At 42.3% G+C, this 18,226-nt stretch overlaps 1 protein-coding gene across 3 annotated transcripts; it reads left to right on the top strand.

Annotated features, from left to right (window-relative positions):
* Positions 1-625: 625 nt before the first annotated feature.
* RRAGC (Ras related GTP binding C) lies at positions 626-16,382 on the top strand. Of its 3 annotated transcripts, XM_026516615.4 has the most exons (9): positions 626-948; positions 2,697-2,900; positions 3,864-4,063; positions 6,858-6,972; positions 7,978-8,120; positions 10,708-10,856; positions 14,053-14,099; positions 14,350-14,467; positions 14,858-16,382. In XM_026516615.4, the coding sequence occupies exons 1-9, from the start codon at positions 712-714 to the stop codon at positions 15,007-15,009; spliced, it is 1,365 nt and encodes a 454-aa protein (XP_026372400.1). In that variant the 5' UTR covers positions 626-711; the 3' UTR covers positions 15,010-16,382. The 3 variants fall into 3 exon arrangements, with proteins under 3 accessions (XP_026372400.1, XP_048077707.1, XP_026372401.1); XM_048221750.2 differs by lacking the exons at positions 14,053-14,099; positions 14,858-16,382 and having other exon boundaries at positions 627-948; XM_026516616.4 differs by lacking the exons at positions 14,053-14,099; positions 14,350-14,467 and having other exon boundaries at positions 629-948.
* The last annotated feature ends 1,844 nt before the right edge of the window (positions 16,383-18,226 follow it).

Here is an 18,226-nt window from a genome sequence, read left to right as displayed (position 1 = left end):
ATATCCCAACCACATCCATCCATCTAGACCTGTTCAGACGCCACCTCCTTACAGACTTTCTCACCCTCCCAACTCCCGAGCATTTTTATCTGTACCTTTGACCTTTCATATCTCGTACCGAAGTTACTTACGCAGAGATCCGATCTCTATTAATCTCCGAGCAACTTGAGGGCTGGCAGGGTCCGAGTCCGTTCCAGTTTTGTGTCCCTTGCCCCCCCAGGGCATCGCGGGCATCAGTAAATACTGGTTGGGCGAGTACCATTGTAAGAGCACAATCAGTTCTTTCCCCAAATGCCCAGAGAGCATCTCCCGTTGCGATGGCCTCCAGAGCTCCCAAGAAGGCAGGGGAGCGGCGAGGAGTAAGGCGCGTGGCTGGGCAGGACCGAGGTGCTCGCTAGGGCGGAGGGCAGAGGGCTCGGCCGGCCGGGCCACCCTCCTCGTGACTCCTCCTCCCCCCTCCACGGCTCCAAGTCAGGTGATTCCGGGCACGTGACGGGCACCACCTACCCTGCTGCTTCCGAGTGGCAGTTCGGGCGGCCAATGAGGGGCTGGGCCTCGGTACGGAGCCTATGAGAGCCGGGCTCTAGGGGGCGGGCCGCGCGGCGGTGGCGGCTGCCGGGGGCGGCGGCGGCGGCGGCGGAGTGGGGAGGCGGCGGCCTGGCTTGGCCTGGCCTGGCCTGTCAGGGCGCGGGCGGCAGCGGCTCGAGCACCATGTCCCTGCAGTACGGGGCGGAGGAGACGCCCCTGGCCGGCAGTTACGGCGCGGCGGATTCGTTTCCGAAGGACTTCGGCTACGGCGTGGAGGAGGAGGAAGAGGAGGCGGCAGCCGCGGGCGGCGGGGTTGGGGCGGGGGCCGGCGGAGGCTGTGGCCCGGGGGGCGCTGACAGCTCCAAGCCGAGGATTCTGCTCATGGGGCTCCGGCGCAGCGGCAAGTCCTCCATCCAGAAGGTGAGTGGGGCCGCGCCGGGTCCCCCGGCCCCCCTCCCCCTCGCGGGGGCTCGGGTGGCCACCGGGCACGGGGGGGGGGGGCGGAGGAGGGCGGCGGCTCGGGCTGGCCGGCAGGGCTGTCCCACCGCGCTATTTCTAGTCCTCTGGGGAGCGGGGCCAGAGGCGCGGCCCGCGGAGGACCCCGACTCGGAGTCCACGCCCAAGTCAGCCGAGGCGGAGTGTCCCTGAAGGCGAGACTGGCTGGAGGGAGGCAGGTGCCGGTGGCACCGCCCGGGACCTCCGCCCCCTGGGACCCAACCCCAGAGTCTTTTCCGAAACTGAGACGTACTCTGCAGTTCCAACTTGGATAACTTGTCCGACTCCCTCTCCTGCCCGGTTTTTGTGTATTTTTCTCACTTCAGGTGACCTGAGTTTGCAGGGCTTCCCAGGTGAGCCCCAGGGAGCAGCGTCAGGAAGAGCTGTGACTAAGTCACTGGCCGTTTTAATGCTTACTACTACGAAGGAGGATTTAACCTCACTGGGGATGGGGAAGCTGTTATTCCACCAGTTTTAGTACTTGGGGCCGGGCGAGTGTAATTGCTGGTGATTGACCCTCTTGTTATGTGTGCGGATACAAAAATCTTAGGAGACCTCGAGAATATTTGCAGACCTTTGTCAGTGCATTTGCTTTCACTTCGGGTCTGTCAGGAACAAATGGAGGGCTAGACCCTTTCTGGTAAGGGGGAAACTGAGGCAAGGTTGGCCTCCTCCATTAACCATCCCCCTCACACCCAAGTGAGCTGGTAATAAAACGCCAGATACCTGGTCTGCTGCCCTTTCCACTCCGTTGGCAAAGGTCTATCCAAAATAAATCTGTGTGATATTTTGTAAACATGATGGTTTTAAAAAGTAGCCGCCTTCTTCTGAAATTACTGGATTACTGTGTTTTATTTACTTCCGAATTTACTGGATTGCTGGGTTTTATTTATCTTCTCACCTCTACAGCATATTTTGAGTAAATTCATGGGAGGGTTTTAGCAAACTGAATTTAATTTTCTCACTTGTTACTCATTGACTAAACTTTGGTAGTAACTACCCAATTTCTTTTTCTAGAAAGTAACAGTGAGAGACAAATTAGCTTTAGGTTAGAATTGTATGGATTGTGATTATCCTGATTCTTAACAGTTACTTTTACCATTTCTTTTCTCATGGGAGCAGTCATTTCCCTGTCAATTCCTCTCCTGACCCCCCCCCGCCCCCGCAGTATCATTTTCTACTTGGTATAATTACTGTCTGTTTTATTTCTACCACAAAACTGCAAATTTAGTGAAGGCAGAGTCTAGTCAGTTAGCTTTCTAATTTTCAGAGCCTGATAAAGGCATTCCAGTAAGTTTTCAATGAACAAAAATTCTTAAACTTTAGCTATAAGCTTTTATAATCTTAAAGCAGATTTTGGCAGAATTAATACAGTTTAACAGAAAACAAAATCAATTGATACGAGAGACAATGCTACTACGAGGATTGACTATGTGCAGAGAAAATAGCAGAAAAGTTTCAGCTGCAAAATAGACTTGATGGAAAGTAATTTGGTGCCTTCTCATCTCTCAGAAATAAAAGGATAGTGAGTACTGATGATACACCATTCACTTTTTATGTCTTTAAAAATTTTTGCTATAGGATCAAATTCTTTTTATGTTAATTCAGGGTGGAATTTTGAACTTTAAATACAAAGCTGAATAGGTATAAAATTATCTTCTTTCTTTTGACAGGTGGTGTTTCATAAAATGTCACCCAACGAGACTCTCTTTTTGGAAAGTACCAACAAGATTTATAAAGATGACATTTCCAATAGCTCCTTTGTGAATTTCCAGATATGGGATTTTCCTGGGCAAATGGACTTTTTTGACCCAACTTTTGACTACGAGATGATCTTCAGGGGAACAGGAGCCTTGATATACGTCATTGATGCACAGGTAGTGGGAATAATAACATTTGTTTCTTTTTTCTGGTGTCAAAAGATGTAGACACAAAGGAAGGGTGTTTATCTTCTTTATCATGTGCTGCCTGCAGCTGCTTTGCGGGTAGGTTCCCAGCAGCATGGGAGACGGAACTGCAGAGGTGTGTTGGGAGCAGGCATGCCACTGTGCAAGTACAGGATGTGCGATGGTTAGCAGATAGTGGCTTATTATCTTTGAGTTCTAGTTAATGGGCAGTTTTCCACTCTTTTCAGAGTGGATATTGCCGAACTTCATTAACTATTACACCAGTGATGTCACTCACTGGAAAGATCTTCTTGGTGCCCATAATCTAATGAGGAATAGGAGAACTGAGTCAGTGAATACTAAAGTGAATAGTTTTCTTGGTTGTCCAAATTGAGTTTGGCTCGACAAACATTTATTGAGGGCCTAGCACGTGACAAGCCCCGAGATGAATGGGACATGTCCCTGACCCTAAGAAGCTTCTACCTTAGTTAGGAATGCTTTTTGATTGAGAGGCTCTGTAATGGATGCTTTCACATACATGATCCAATTTACTTTATTCTTTACTGTGAGGTAGGTACGGTAATTCCCATTTTACGGATGAGTAAACTGAGATCACAAGTTTAAGCAACCTGCTTAAAGTCACACATCTAGTAAATGGCAGAGCTGGGATTACTTATAAAACATTCTGTTGGGAAGAAGTGTCCATTTTCTTTTTCCTTTTCTTATATTTTCAATATTAAAAATTACAAGCATTAACTTGGTAAATGAATTTTTTATTTGGAGAGATTATAAAGATTTAGATTAAGTTAATGTATTTGAATGTTTGGAGTATTCATGAATAATCAGGATAATATATTTTCTGTGGTTGGGGAAAGAGGTGGCTTGAGGCTTTCTTAACTCGTTACTGACTTTTATAAGATTTCTTTTTAAAAAATATTTTGTTCTGACTTACAGGATGACTACATGGAGGCTTTAACAAGACTTCACATTACTGTTTCTAAAGCCTACAAAGTTAACCCAGACATGAATTTTGAGGTTTTTATTCACAAAGTTGATGGTCTGTCTGATGATCACAAAATAGAAACACAGAGGGACATTCATCAAAGGGCCAATGATGACCTTGCAGATGCTGGGCTAGAAAAACTCCACCTTAGGTAACAACATGTGTGTTTGATATGAGAGCCCTGAAAAATGTGTAAATGTATTCCCATCTCTGTCATTACAAACACGTAGCTTTCTGTTACTGGTATACCCTTCCCAAATCTGTAATGTTCTTGATCTCTTCTTTGTTGAATTCATTTTGGGAGCCCGATGGTATTTGAGAAGTTACTTTCCCAGTTTTTTGCATTTTCTTGGAGATTGAAGTCATGTGAAGTGTTTCCATTGGTGCTTTTAGAAATTCATCTCAAGAGATTGGAATCAGCCTGTTTCCTCATGGCATAAGTCTGCTTTGGGACTCCCCTCTCTTGATTTCATCATTTATTTACTTACTTATTTATTTATTTTCATTTTGCCTCAGTTCAAGGACTCTGTCACATTTGTTGTAGAACTCTGTAGCTTGAGTCTTCACAGTATTTTTTTCAGTAGGAAGAGCCTTTTAAAGAGGTACATTTTCAAACCTGGGCTCTGATGTATCTTGTGTATGTTTTTAAAAACAGTGTATGCTTTTATGAATCTCTAACGTTTGGGTTAGGTGGGTTTATTCTATAACTCTGTTTAGGGTTCCTGTTAGGTTTAAAGAACTGCTGATTCATAATTAAATACCATTAAGGAGTTATTATTAAAGAACAACTACTAGATAGGATTGATGATTTATGTTCTTGTGTTCTGAAAGTGCATGAGGAATATTTTCTATATTTTGTGTTTTTTTGGTGGTATAGGTAGATATGAGTAATAAAAAGTACCCAAGAAAATGTTCTCTTGATGATGTAAACAGCTTAAAGGGGAAGCAGGGGAGACACACGTGTAGCTATTTCCTTATCCCTGGTCTGTTACAGTGACTTCCTCATAGGCTCAAGCCACCCCCCATTCCTACCCCTAATATTCCCTAGGGCCTCAGGCTCCAAGGTCTTTCAGTTATTCTTCTAGGAAGTTGTGTAGAAAAAGTCTCATTGATCTGTAGTTTGTCTGAATTGAAATTTTAAAATATTTATCAGTAATTCATGCTTTAAAAAAATTCAGCAATATTTGTAAGAGAAAGTGAAAGTGGCTCCCTATGAAATTCCTCAGTCTTACTTTTTGGGAATCTACTCTTAACAATGGATTTTAGGCCATGATTGTCCTGTTTTCCCTAGTGCACATGGGAATTCTCCTAATCCTCTTTACTCCACTTCCTTGTCCCTTTTTGGGGCGTCCCACCCCAGTGGTGTACGCCATCCCTTTCTCTAGTTCCTCAGAGGGCCCTAGGCCTTGTTAATCTCTGTAGAATCTTTGCATCCAGCTTTTATTAATTACCAGCATGCCTGTGGATTAGGCTGTATTCGATTTCTGGTTTCCAGAAACCCAGCTTACTAAAATGCCCTGTATGTCGCAGGTTCCCTATGTCCCCATCTACTTCCAAGCCTCAGAGGCCTTCCAAGCCTGAGGACCTTCCCACATTGCTAACCTTTTTGCCTAAAGGAAACAATAAAATATTCCTTTGTCCCTAGTGCCTTTAGGAAGGGGTCATCTTGGCCATACTTGTTTCATTGCTCAAACATCTAGAGTTGAGACTTACCTTGTATAGGGTTAGATTCCTAGGTCAGCTTCTTGAAAGTATTTTTAAATTGCCTGTAAAGTGTGATAGCCACAGTTCTGTGCTTCTGACTTTGTAATATATACTTACAAATAAACAGATAAAACAGATAATGAGGAGTATACTCCCTGAGCTAAAAATAGCAGGTAAAAGTGTCTGTATTGTTTAAAATGTGAAAGGTCTCTCTTTCTCATACGTGTTTTGTTAAATCTATGGATGTTACCTCTCCACTGTATGTCCTTTTAGGCAGATTCCTGTTCCATTTTCTTTATAGGGCCCCAGCTCCTATCCTCCTAATTCTGTCATTTACATAAATTCTGAGCATCAATTGTGTTCATTTGTTTATTGAACAAATACTTATGAGCACTGTTCAGGAGTAGGGTTGTAGTTATGGCAAGACCGTCAAAGTCTCTGTCCTCATGGAACTTACATTCTGATGAATGAGACAGCTCAAAAGCACTTACAAATAAATGTATAGTATAATTTTAGGTACTTATCAGTGCTATGAAGAAAAATTAGGGGAAAGAGCTGCTGTTTTAGGTAGGAGGGTCAGGAAAGAGCTTTCTGAGGAGATGACATTTTAGTAGAGACCTGAATTGAATTCTTTTTTTTTTGTTTTTTGTAGTGAATATTTTTTTTTTTAATAAGATTTTATTTATTAGAGAGAGAGAGCACAGGGGGAGTGGCAGGCAGAGGCAGAGGGAGAGGGAGAAGCAGGCTCCCCACTGAGCAAGCAGCTGGATGCAGGGGCCCAGGACCCTGGGATCATGACCTGAAAGCCGAAGGCAGACACTTAACCAATTGAGCCACCCAGATACCCGCTGAATTACATTCTTATTGACTAAATGTCACCCTTCTCTGTGCTCCCTCTTGGTTTTTATCGTGGTCTTTGTCAGTTGTGGGCTTAAGAAACTGGGTTTTTTGGATTAGGCTGCAAAGACTTAGGTGAATATTCAGGTTTCTGCATCTGAAAATGCTTTCCTGGGTACTAGGAGATTGCCCTCTTCTGTAGATGCTGTAAGGAGACGGATGGTTACAAGCCAGGTGGGGAGCTGCATTTGTCTTCTCGAACGTGGGGATGATAGGCAAGATAACAAGGCTTTATTTGAACTTAGTGAAATCAAATATTTAAGAAACTTAAGATTTTGTATTTTATAATTGTCACTGAACTTAAGGTATTTTTCAAATTAATCAAACTCTGTTGTGTTTTTCAGCTTTTATTTGACTAGTATCTATGACCATTCAATATTTGAAGCCTTTAGTAAGGTGGTGCAGAAACTCATCCCACAACTGCCGACCTTGGAAAACCTATTAAATATCTTTATATCAGTAAGTGAGCTAATTCACTATAGTTTCTGATTCCATTTTCTTGAATATATTTGTGTTACCAGGTTCTCCAAAAATATGGCTTGAATTAGTCTGAATCAGGCTGAAAGACCACTGACACACTAAACATGTGAAATAAATCATAAGAACGTTAAAAAAAAAAGGCTTGAGTTATTTTCTGAGTTCTTTCCTTAGTGGTCACCCTTGATCTTAAAATGAAGTGAAAAATTTCTTCATGCTTGCTTAATTAACAAAAACCTTCATGATAAAAAAAATCATGACATCTGTTTCCTGAACGAAGAGTAGTAACTGGAAAAGTCTGGGTTTTGGGAATTTAAATCCTGCTTAATCTGTGCTTTATAGGAGGTCACATTGAAAAATTGATCTTTTCCTTTCCTTGCTAAGTGTAATCGTAGTATCATATTTCACCTTTCTTATTTTGAGGATTCAGCTTAATAAAAAAGGATATTCCTTCAATAAATATAACATTCAACTATTATATTGTCTAGACATTACTTTGAAGGACTCAGGGTGTAGTGATCGCCAGTTCTTTTGGGCTTTTGGGTTATGCTAGATGTTGATATCAAACTTAATTCTTTTATGTTTTGCTAATTGCCACAGACAGCCTTTCTGGTAGCAAGGTTATTCAAATCAGAGGTTGATTATTGTAACAAGAAGGGATTATTGAAAATGTAGCATGGCTTGATTTTTGGAGGATTTTTTTTGTTAATTTTTTTGGTGGCGTCTTAGCAAATAATTCATTTAAGTAGAGGAGAAAGAAAAAACAGATTTAGTGCAATTAAGTCAGTAAATCAGAGCAGAGAAATGATTCGACTTTTATTCTTTGGATAACAGAAGTGTCTCTCAACCAAATATTATTTGCTTCTTTGATATTGGGTTATACAATTACAAATGTCCTTGTGTGTTAATCCATAATTTCAAGATCTTAGGTAAATTGCAAATTTTGGTTCTTAAAACTGAATACTTTCCCAATTTTGTTTTTCCAAGAATTCAGGTATTGAAAAAGCTTTTCTCTTCGATGTTGTCAGCAAAATCTACATTGCAACAGACAGTTCCCCTGTGGATATGCAATCTTATGAGCTTTGCTGTGACATGATTGATGTTGTAATTGATGTGTCTTGTATATATGGGTAAGTTATTTATATATAGATATATGTATTTCTGCAAGATCTCGGACAGGTGGAAGACTACCAGTTCAGTTTGTCGGCGGGATTAGTTTTGAGGCCTCTAGCAGGTAGTGTGTGGGGTGGAATCGTTCTGACCATAGTGTTTCCACTTGGAGCTTGATTTCCCTGCAGATGGACTGCTAGGTCTTAACTGCTTCAGAGGATGGATAAGAGCAGTTGAAAAAGTGTGCTAGTACCAGATTTAATCATCACTGAAGGTTTCTCCTGCCATTATTTGGGGGGCTTGCATGGTGTCTTCTCCCTTAGGGACTCTGCTAGATCAAAAAAGTATATTAATTTATTTTGAATAACAGAGTAAGTACTGGTTCCTAATTTAAGTTCAGGCTTTATGGAAATGAGGGATCCTAATCTTTCAGAGAGCTAAGAAGCAAGGAAATCAGAATTTTGGGTGTCAAAAGGACTTACACATAGAAAAATTTGACCCATACATCTGAGCTTCCAAAATAAGTTTCTTTTCTTTTTTTTTTTTAAAGATTTTTATATTTATTTATTAGAGAGAGAGACAGCCAGCGAGAGAGGGAACATAAGCAGGGGGAGTGGGAGAGGAAGAAGCAGGCTCATAGCGGAGGAGCCTGATGTGGGGCTCGATCCCATAACGCCGGGATCACGCCCTGAGCCGAAGGCAGACGCTTAACCGCTGTGCCACCCAGGCACCCCCCAAAATAAGTTTCTAAAATGTAAACTCTTTCTTTATGTAAATTCACCGAACTCCATACAGAGATTTATAAATGCCAGCAAAGGTGTGATTTTGTGGAATAGTCCAGAGGACGAGTGAAAACTTTGGAGAATAACTGGTATTTCAAAAGCCAACAACCTCTGTTGCTTCTAATAGCCCTGATCCCCCTCACATTATTAACATCAGCACTCCCAAGGCACTTTCTGATGCTCTGCATAACCTTGGCTTTCTGTGTCCTTTATCTGTTCCCTTTTCCACCCGGTCTGAACTCTTCTTTCATCTTTCTGTCCCTGCCCTTCACCTCGGTCTCAGCCTAACTTGTTGGTGTCTTTCTCCAGCTGACTGAGTAGGAGAATGCATTTCTCTCACATGTTCTTTACCTGTCTGTTCCTATCTTCTATTTGTTTTTCACTTTTGTGATTTACATGCTCTCTTTTGCTCTTTTTCCATAATGAAAATGTGATTTTTCTGTTTATCATTCGGTAAAGCTTCATGTTCCCATTCCTAATTTTAAAAATGGATGAATAGAACATTTGTGTTTTCTTTAAAAGAAATCAAAATTTCATAACTGCTTTTTTTATAATTTAAAAATCAAATTTTGGGGCGCCTGGGTGGCGCAGTCATTAAGCGTCTGCCTTCGGCTCAGGGCGTGATCCTGGCGTTCTGGGATCGAGCCCCACATCAGGCTTCTCTGTTAGGAGCCTGCGTCTTCCTCTCCCACTCCCCCTGCTTGTGTTCCTTCTCTCGCTGGCTGTCTTTCTCTGTCAAATAAATAAATAAAATCTTAAAAAAAAAAAAATATCAAATTTAGTTGCAAAGTTTTTTTCAGTATAAGGTGCGTTGTAAAATACTTTATACATTATATGGCACATTATAAAAGAGAAGAAAAAATACCCATTATCTCATTCTTAACACAATCCACGCATGCAGTTTGGTGTACTTTGTAATATTTGCTTCTTGACTCTTGATTTACATCTTATGAAGGAGGACTACTTATAATTCTGACAATTCTAGCAAAAACAATAGCTTTCAGACCCTGGAGGCTCACTTTGTAAGCATCAGGAGTCCACAGTATCTTTATAGACTGTATTAATTTTAGTTTTATACTTACTCCTTTTTCACTAATGGCAGTTTTCTTATGTTAGGTCCTTTTTTATTTGTATACTGTGTCAATACAGATTAGGATGAGGGAAGATTTGAAACTTATATTCTGTGTATGCTGGGTAAACAAGATGAAGGTGGGCACGCATGGAATATTGCATCCTTGTCTGGGAACCCTATCTTTTCTTTCCTTTCCTTTCCTTTCCTTTCCTTTCCTTTCCTTTCCTTTCCTTTTTGTTCTTCTTTTTTTTTTTTTTTTTTAAAGATTTTAATTATTTATTTGACAGAGAAAGACAGCCAGCGAGAGAGGGAACACAGCAGGGGGAGTGGGAGAGGAAGAAGCAGGCTCCCAGCGGAGGAGCCCGATGTGGGGCTCGATCCCATAACACCGGGATCACGCCCTGAGCCAAAGGCAGACGCTCAATGACTGTGCTACCCAGGCGCCCTTTCTTTTTTTTTTTTTTTAAGTAGGTTTTGTGCCCAGTGTGGAGCCTGACGTGGGGTTTGAACTCATGATTCTGAGATCAAGACCTGAGCTGAGATCAAGAGTCACACTCCCAAACAACTGAGCCACCCAGGCGTCCCTGGGAGCCCTATTTCTTAAATGAGAACTTCTGTTGTTGTATATTTAAGCCAATATTTTTTCTTAAAAGACGCTTGGGAAACTGGGTGGAAAGACTTGTCATTGTGCAAATTAAATGTGACAAAATACCTCGTTGGGAAACCTGTAATGAATACTTTCTTTTAAAACAGGTTAAAGGAAGATGGCAGTGGAAGTGCTTATGACAAAGAATCTATGGCAATTATCAAGCTGAATAATACGACTGTCCTTTATTTAAAAGAAGTGACTAAATTTTTGGCACTGGTCTGCATTCTTAGGGAAGAAAGTTTTGAACGAAAAGGTAATGGCGTTTTAAAAGGCTGTTTCTATGTTAAGTTCTTCGTAATAATTTATTAGGTTCTTGAAAATGAGAGAAAATAATATTGCAGTGTTAGGTGATTATCAGCGCAAACTACTTTTGTCCCTTCCTTTCCATGTATAGTCCAGACTTTATCCTTCTTTTGATCTTTTATGTTAAATCAGGTATTTAATTCCAGCCTTTCTTATTTTGGGTCCTTTTAATACGTGTCTGAGTGCCTGCAGTTGGGCTGTTTACGGAGGGGGGCAGGTTACCAGCTTACCTTCTTGCTACATGCAGCGGCCTTTCTTCGTTCTGTAGCCTCTTCGGCCTTCTCAAGCGTGTCACCCCGCCAGTCCCTCCTCGCTTGACGTGTCCCTCTTTGCTTCCCTATAACTGAGCTCTCCAAGTTATAGTTTATGTATTTGTTTCTCTGATCTCCTCTTCTGTTTCTTTTGTTTTTCTCAGTTCTGAGCGTTTTTCAGAGCCATGTCTTTTTGCTTCCTTCTTCACTTATTCTCCTGGTCCGCTCATCCAAGCCATGGTCAGTTCATTTTCTCTATGTGGTTGATTGAAAAATTCAGCTCTCCAGCTCTGACTGGGCCCATATTCCAGTCCCATGTTTGCAGCTGTTAGTAAGACATTTTCACTTAAAGATTTGATTATCATCTTGTACATGGTGTCAAAACTGATGACTCTTTCCGCTCTGTTTCTTGACCCTCTTGGCTACCCTAGCGTGGTTACCAGTTACGACATTGCCCGGTGTCCGGGCTCAGGTATCTTGTAGTCAGGTGATGGTGTGGTGGCACTGCGAAGGGGCCCTTGCAGGGCATTTCACAGAGGGCATTCTGTGTTCCCCTTTTTCCATTCTTTTCCTGTATTGTTTACATTGAATTTTCACCAAATTGTATTTGTTTCTTGGGTTTCCTTTCCATTCCCACTGTCAGTTCAGGTCCTCATCCCTGCAGGCCCGTGGTGGCGCAGTGATGGCCTGCTTGCGGTGATGCGCTCAGCATGTGTTTTGAGGGGCTAGTATGTATTGTCTTTTATTCCAAAGGCAGACTAGCTTTCAGAAAGTTCCTTTCATCGTGTTGTTTAAGGTCTCAAGGATCTGTCATAGCTCTCTGTTGTTCACTGCACCAAGTGCCTGCTCTGCGGTCTGCGTTTTTAATGTTAATTTAATATTGAACGAGTTAATATTATTTCACTAATGTTAATATTAATGAACTACATCAGATACCCAAAATTTTTGGATAAACAAAGATGTGTGTATTCACCTTTGAGCTTCCGAACTAAAACATGGCAGAGACAGTTGTCTTTTATGTGTGTCCCATTGGAAGTCTTTTTGGTGCTGTGTTGAATGTAGTATTTAGTTTTCCCGCGTATGGTGTATTCTTTCACTTTGTATCTTCCTAACCAATACAGAGTCTTGTATTGTGCATCTCTATGTAAATGGTGTAAAGTTGTAAGTGTGCAGCTTGCTCACTCTCTTCACTTAAGGTCTTCTTTGAGATGTGTTTGTGTTGATAACATGTAGCTTTAGTTCATTCTTTCATTTTCACTCCACACCATATTGTATGGACTGAATATACCACAATTTATTTTCTTTCTGCTGGACATTTAGGTTATCTTTAAAATCACAAATAGCTTTGCAGCAAGTACTCAGGTGTAACAAATGAACACGTTTGCCCTTGCACGTGTGGAGAGTTTCTTAGAATACATTTAGTAGTGGAGTTTACAGAGATGTGTTCCTACATCTTCAGCCGTATTACACATTGCTCTTCAAAGTGGCTTTCCCATTTTCGCCCCTGGAAGCACCGTGTGGGAGTTCTTGTCACTTCGTGTCCTTGATAATGCTTGTCAGTCTGGTAGGTGTACAATGGTATCTCATTTGGTTCTAATTTTTACTTCTTTAATTACTAGTTGGGGCAGGTGTTTGCTTCATGCAGGTACTTCTTCTGCCAGGTCAGGTGGTTCTTTGGTAATTTACCTGTTCGTGTACCTTTATCCTTGTACTTCTTAGGAGTTCTTTATTTTTCTCCATTCTAGTCTTAAAAATTAAAAACAGGGGCACCTGGGGGGCTCAGTCTGTTAAGCATCTGTCTTCGGCTCAGGTCATGATCTCAGGGTTCTGGGATCGAGGCCCAGATGGGGCTTTCTGCTCAGCAGGGAGTCGTCTTCTCCCGCTCCCTCTGCTCGCGCTCTCTCTCTCATTCAGGTAAATAAATAAAAATCTTAAAAAAAAAAAAAAAAGTTTTTGGTACAAAAGTAGAGCAACACGGTGAGTGTCCAGGTACTCATCCTCCTGCTTCAGCCATCACCAGCATATGGTCAGTCCTGTTTTCTGTTTATCCTACCAGCTAAGTTATTATTTTTTACCCTTTTGTTGTGGAAACTGTCAAACATAAAAAAGTAGAGAAGGTAACAGAATGAACCCCTTTTATCTGTCACCCAGATTGGATAATTACCAAAATTGTAGCCAATCTTACTTCTTTCTATACCTCTTTCCCTACTGGATTATTCTAAAACAAAGCTCTGACTTGATCAAATAATTTTGTCTCTACAGATTTTAGCAAGTATCTCTAAGAGCTAGCATTCTTTTTAAAATAAAATGGTGCCATTAATAAACATGAAAAAATGGAACAGCGATTTCATAATATCGTCAGATCTCTGGCTAGTGTTCAGATTTCCCTGATTGTCAATTTTATTTTACCATTTTCACAGAAGTCATTTTTAATGTAGGTGAACTTACCAAAACTTTTGTAGTTTTTTTTTTTCTTCCTGGGTCTGAAGGACCTCCTGGATTTGCTCTAATCTCCTTAGTCAGAGTTGATTGCCAGTTCTTCCCAGGGAGAATTCTCTGCCCCTATCTCCAGTCACACCAGTTTCTTTCCCATCTTTCACCTGTGCTGTGTTCTCATTGCCAGCTCCCTGCTGTTTTTTTGTAATATGGTTCCTCTTTCCTGCCTAGTTAAACCTTTCCTGTACTCCCAAAGTCCTGCCGCATCCCTGAGGCTTTCTTGGCTGCTTTTGCCCTGCACTGGGCTCTCCTTCCTGTAGACTTCTTTGACATTTGTAGTCATTTTGGCAGCATACTGTTTTGTTTCTTGTGTGGTCGTCTTCATGTCCCAGTATCCTCAAGGGCGTTGATGCTGCTTTTTCTGATCTGCCTTTCTTCTCACTGGCTTCTATTCTCAAGGTCACCTCATGGTCCAGAATGGCTCCTGGAGCTCCGTATTCCACACAGTAAGGAGGAACAAGGCTGGGGAAAGAATACGTCCTTTTCCTTTTAAGGCGATTTCCCAGAGGTCCCCATGCTTCCACCTATCTCGGTGGCCAGCACTGGTCACGTGGCCACACGTCACTGCAAGGAATCCTGGGAAGGGGGTGCTTCAGCTGAGCGTCATCCTGTTCATCTGAATTGGGTTTCCCTTACTAAGGAAGAAGGGGGAAGTGGAGTTTTGGTAGGCAACTGGCCATTTCTTTCACAAAACAGAGCTGTTTGACCAAAATCTTACTTGGAAGCCAGTTCATGAAACAGAGGAAGAAGGCGCTGCGTTGCCTGGAGAGCAGGTGTAGGCTGCCTGGGGCTCTGGCCAGGGCGGGCCTCTCAGGTACCTCCCCGACCCCAGGGCTCCACTGGGCAGTGTGCCAGACTGCTGCTCCAGCCGTTCCCTTCAGCTCTTCACCGGCTGCAGGAAAGACTTGTGAAAGGGAAGCCTTGATAACTGAAAAGTATTTTACTTTCACTTTAGATTTTATTGGCAAATTTACCTTCCTAATTGTTTTATTTATTTACTCAGCACATTCCCCGGCCCCAGAGATAGCCAGTGTTAACAGTTTGGGTAGATGCTTTATCACATTTCTAGCATAGAAAGTTCCTCAGTTGGTTGTGTTTTTTAATACATAACCCATTATTTTCTTCTGTCACCAAATATTTCCTAATAGATAATTTCACAATTGACATTCAAGGGGGTCTCTGATCTTCTTTTTCTCTCTTAAAGGTTTAATAGACTACAACTTCCACTGTTTCCGGAAAGCTATTCATGAGGTTTTTGAGGTGGGTGTGACTTCTCACAGGAGCTGTGGTCACCAGACCAGTGCCCCCAGCCTGAAAGCGCTGGCACACAATGGCACGCCGCGAAATGCCATCTAGCCTGAATTCCAGCTGTCGGGGCTTTGTGCCAGCTTACTCTTCACTCCAGGGTCAGATGCCACGTGCTGCGGGACAGGGGAGCTGCCGCTTGTGGGAATCCTGGGGCCTGTCCCACTAGAGACAAGGGGTAGAGTTTCTCATTCGGATGAAAACCCCTTCAACCAGTGGTGTGCAACTGAAGCTACTATTTCTTTTTCTCTCTTTTTTTTTTAATGGCAAAAAAGAATTCTAGAGACTACAGAACTCAGTGTGTCTTTCTCCTCTTTGGAGTCCTCTTTTAAGTAGTTGGGATATTTTGGACCTGGAGATAACACCACTTACCCATCCCTACCAGAGAATGTTGCTGTCAGTTACCAGTTGGAAATAATAGAAGGACGCCTTGCTTAGGTTTTCATTTGAGTAGTCTCTAAGGATCCTGCCTCGCTTAAGTTCTAACACTGCCTCTCAGATTTCAGTTTTGGACATTGCACACCTAAGACGTTTTAAATGCATTTGCTTGCTAACTCAGAAGACGTATGGTCTGACCGCAGCAAAGGACATTCCTGTATTTGTTACTGAGGAAACGAGAAAGTTTTATGCTGCATCAGGTCGAGAGCAAGGCTCAACAGTGGCCGCTGCATTAATTCTCTTGGAAGTGTTGAAGAAACTTCAAAACAGAAGAGAAAGTTTGCACCTGTGTTTTGGGTACCAGATATCTGGGTTCTTTCTCCTCCATTAGTGATCATGATCAGTGTAACGATGGGAATTTAAAAAATTTGTTTTCCCCACAATCTCCTCCTTCCAGGGGAGAAATTCATTATGTCATTGAAATACTTAGCTCACTTTTCTTTAGACTTGGTACCAGCCGCTACGTACCTTTTATTCTAAGCGATCTAGATTCTTTATGAATTGCTGTTTTGTTGGCCACGAATGACCCTAAGGCACTGGTGGGCTGTCCACTGGGAGTTGGAGAGAGCACATGGCGCCACAACATGTGTCGTTAAACAGACTTTGTCTCCAGTATTCTGACACCGAGTGTCAACTGTGGTACTTTCTTCACCTAGGATATTAATTCATAATTGTTTCTTTTTGTTGGTGGTTGATACCCTGTCCATTGATTTAAAGTGACACATTGTTTTTACTCGACATGCCCAGTAGTCCTGTATTCCAAAGCCACTGGACCACTTGAGTACATAAGTGCCACTGTTCGATGAAATATGTATATTCAGGTCTGTAAACCTAACAGTGTGACTTGGAGTGCTTCCTGCAGATGATTCTGACTGTTGAGTATTTACATGGACCATGGTGATATCCAAAAGAAAATGCTTTTATATTTATAGATTATTTCACTGAACTATATAAAATGGGTATCAATAAATGTATTTACTCCAAAATCAGTTTTTTATTTGCCTCCGATATGAGGAGGGTGGGGTGATGGGACACGGGTTGTCTCGCTTGATCATTCTAGCGCCCAGTTCGTTAGCTGCTTCCTAGGGTTAACAGGCTCTAGGTTTTAGCACTTCAGGCTCTGTCCTGATGCAGGAATTTCAGGCCTTGCGTCCAGACATCTCTCCTGGCCCATTTCTGCTTAGAGTAGGTGATCCAGGCCTAGGTGAAGATGGTTTTTTGATTGTGGTGTTTCATACCAACAAATCTCTCTCGTGGTGAGAAGTATCCAGGGCCCGGTGTAACTGTTGCGTTACAGCCAGACCAGGAAGGGGTAAGGAGGTGAATTAAGTAAGACACCATATAAAAAATTTGTACCAATTCCAGCTTGTTCATTTCTTCCAGTTCCTGGCATATTCACTATTGACTTTAAATGTCAGGTGGGATCTAATTTGATTGGGGTAAAGTATACATTAGTTTATAGAAGGGAGAAAGGTGGATAGAGGTTGAAAGATCTTTTAATTTTCACAATTGGATTACTTCAGAAATCAATTTTATTTTTTATTTTTTTTAAAAGATTTTATTTATTTGACAGAGAGAGACAGCCAGCGAGAGAGGGAACACAAGCAGGGGGAGTGGGAGAGGAAGAAGCAGGCTCCCAGCGGAGGAGCCTGACGTGGGGCTCGATCCCAGAACGCTGGGATCACGCCCTGAGCCGAAGGCAGGCGCTTAACCACTGTGCCACCCAGGCACTTCTAGAATTCAATTTTAAAACTTTGAAATGGAAATCAGATAAAAAAAACTAATTCTGTATCCTTTTTCAAATTAGGGCAAGTGAAGTCCAGAGGAGCAGAGAAGCTGGTTTAGAGTTACAGATGGGATGGACCATATAAAGTAAACTGCAAGCCAGGATGCTGTTGAGAGTGAAGGGATGCCATTCATAACGATGCCAGAGCGACAGGTGAACGGCCACCGTCCTGGTAAACCGAGGCTGACCAGCCTAGTCCTGGATGTCAGTCGTGCACAGTGGGGCCTGCGCTCCAGGTGGGGCAGCCCAGTGCGGCCTGCCTGTATCTTCAGCCTGACACTCCCGGTGGTTCAATGGAAATAATGCCCCAAGATGAGTATACCATGGCACATTGGTGCCCAAGAGTGATTTTTTCCCCCTTACTATGGAAAATTAAAAATTCAGGGGGTGATTTAGGAGAAAACTTGAAAAGTGGAGAAATAGAGAAAGTGAATGAGGGAAACTCGAGATGAAAGGAAATGGAAGAATCCTATAAAACTATTAAGGGGTTTTCCCGTTGGTCAGTTCCAGGCTACCTCGGAGAGCACTGCTACAGATGGCTGAATAAAAGCTTTACAGTCTGCAGCAAGGAGTTCTAGCCGTTTCATATTTACTTCCTCTCCCATTCACTCACTCAGTCCCCTAGACACAGACCCACACACCCACACGCACGTATACATACACAGTGAAGTCCCAATATAGAATGCCGAAGGTGTTTGTGAGTTAATTTACCTTCTACATTTTGAGTTCTTTGCTTTTACAGGGAAATGATTTTAAAGATAAAATTAAGATAGTTACAAGCTTTGTAGTTGGCGGAAAGCAACATGTGTCATTTGTGGATTTGTCCCATTTTGTTTCGCAAATGCTGAAAGCTTTTCTAGTTACATTGAGAAGAGATTATGAGCGAATATCATTACTGTTTTCCATCTAAGCTAGTAAAGTAACTTAAAACACTCCCCTACGTCCCCCAGAGACCCCGAAGGAACATAGTCTCTACAGGGAACGTGGGCAGCAGTTAGGCATTGCTGGAGTGTGTTTCTGTTAATAGCATTTTCCCTCAACTGC

This window comes from Ursus arctos, unplaced genomic scaffold (assembly GCF_023065955.2).
Source record: "Ursus arctos isolate Adak ecotype North America unplaced genomic scaffold, UrsArc2.0 scaffold_32, whole genome shotgun sequence".
Taxonomy (NCBI): Eukaryota; Metazoa; Chordata; class Mammalia; order Carnivora; family Ursidae; genus Ursus; species Ursus arctos.
Note: the sequence above shows the minus strand (reverse complement) of the source record. Positions and strands in the feature narration are given on the sequence as shown.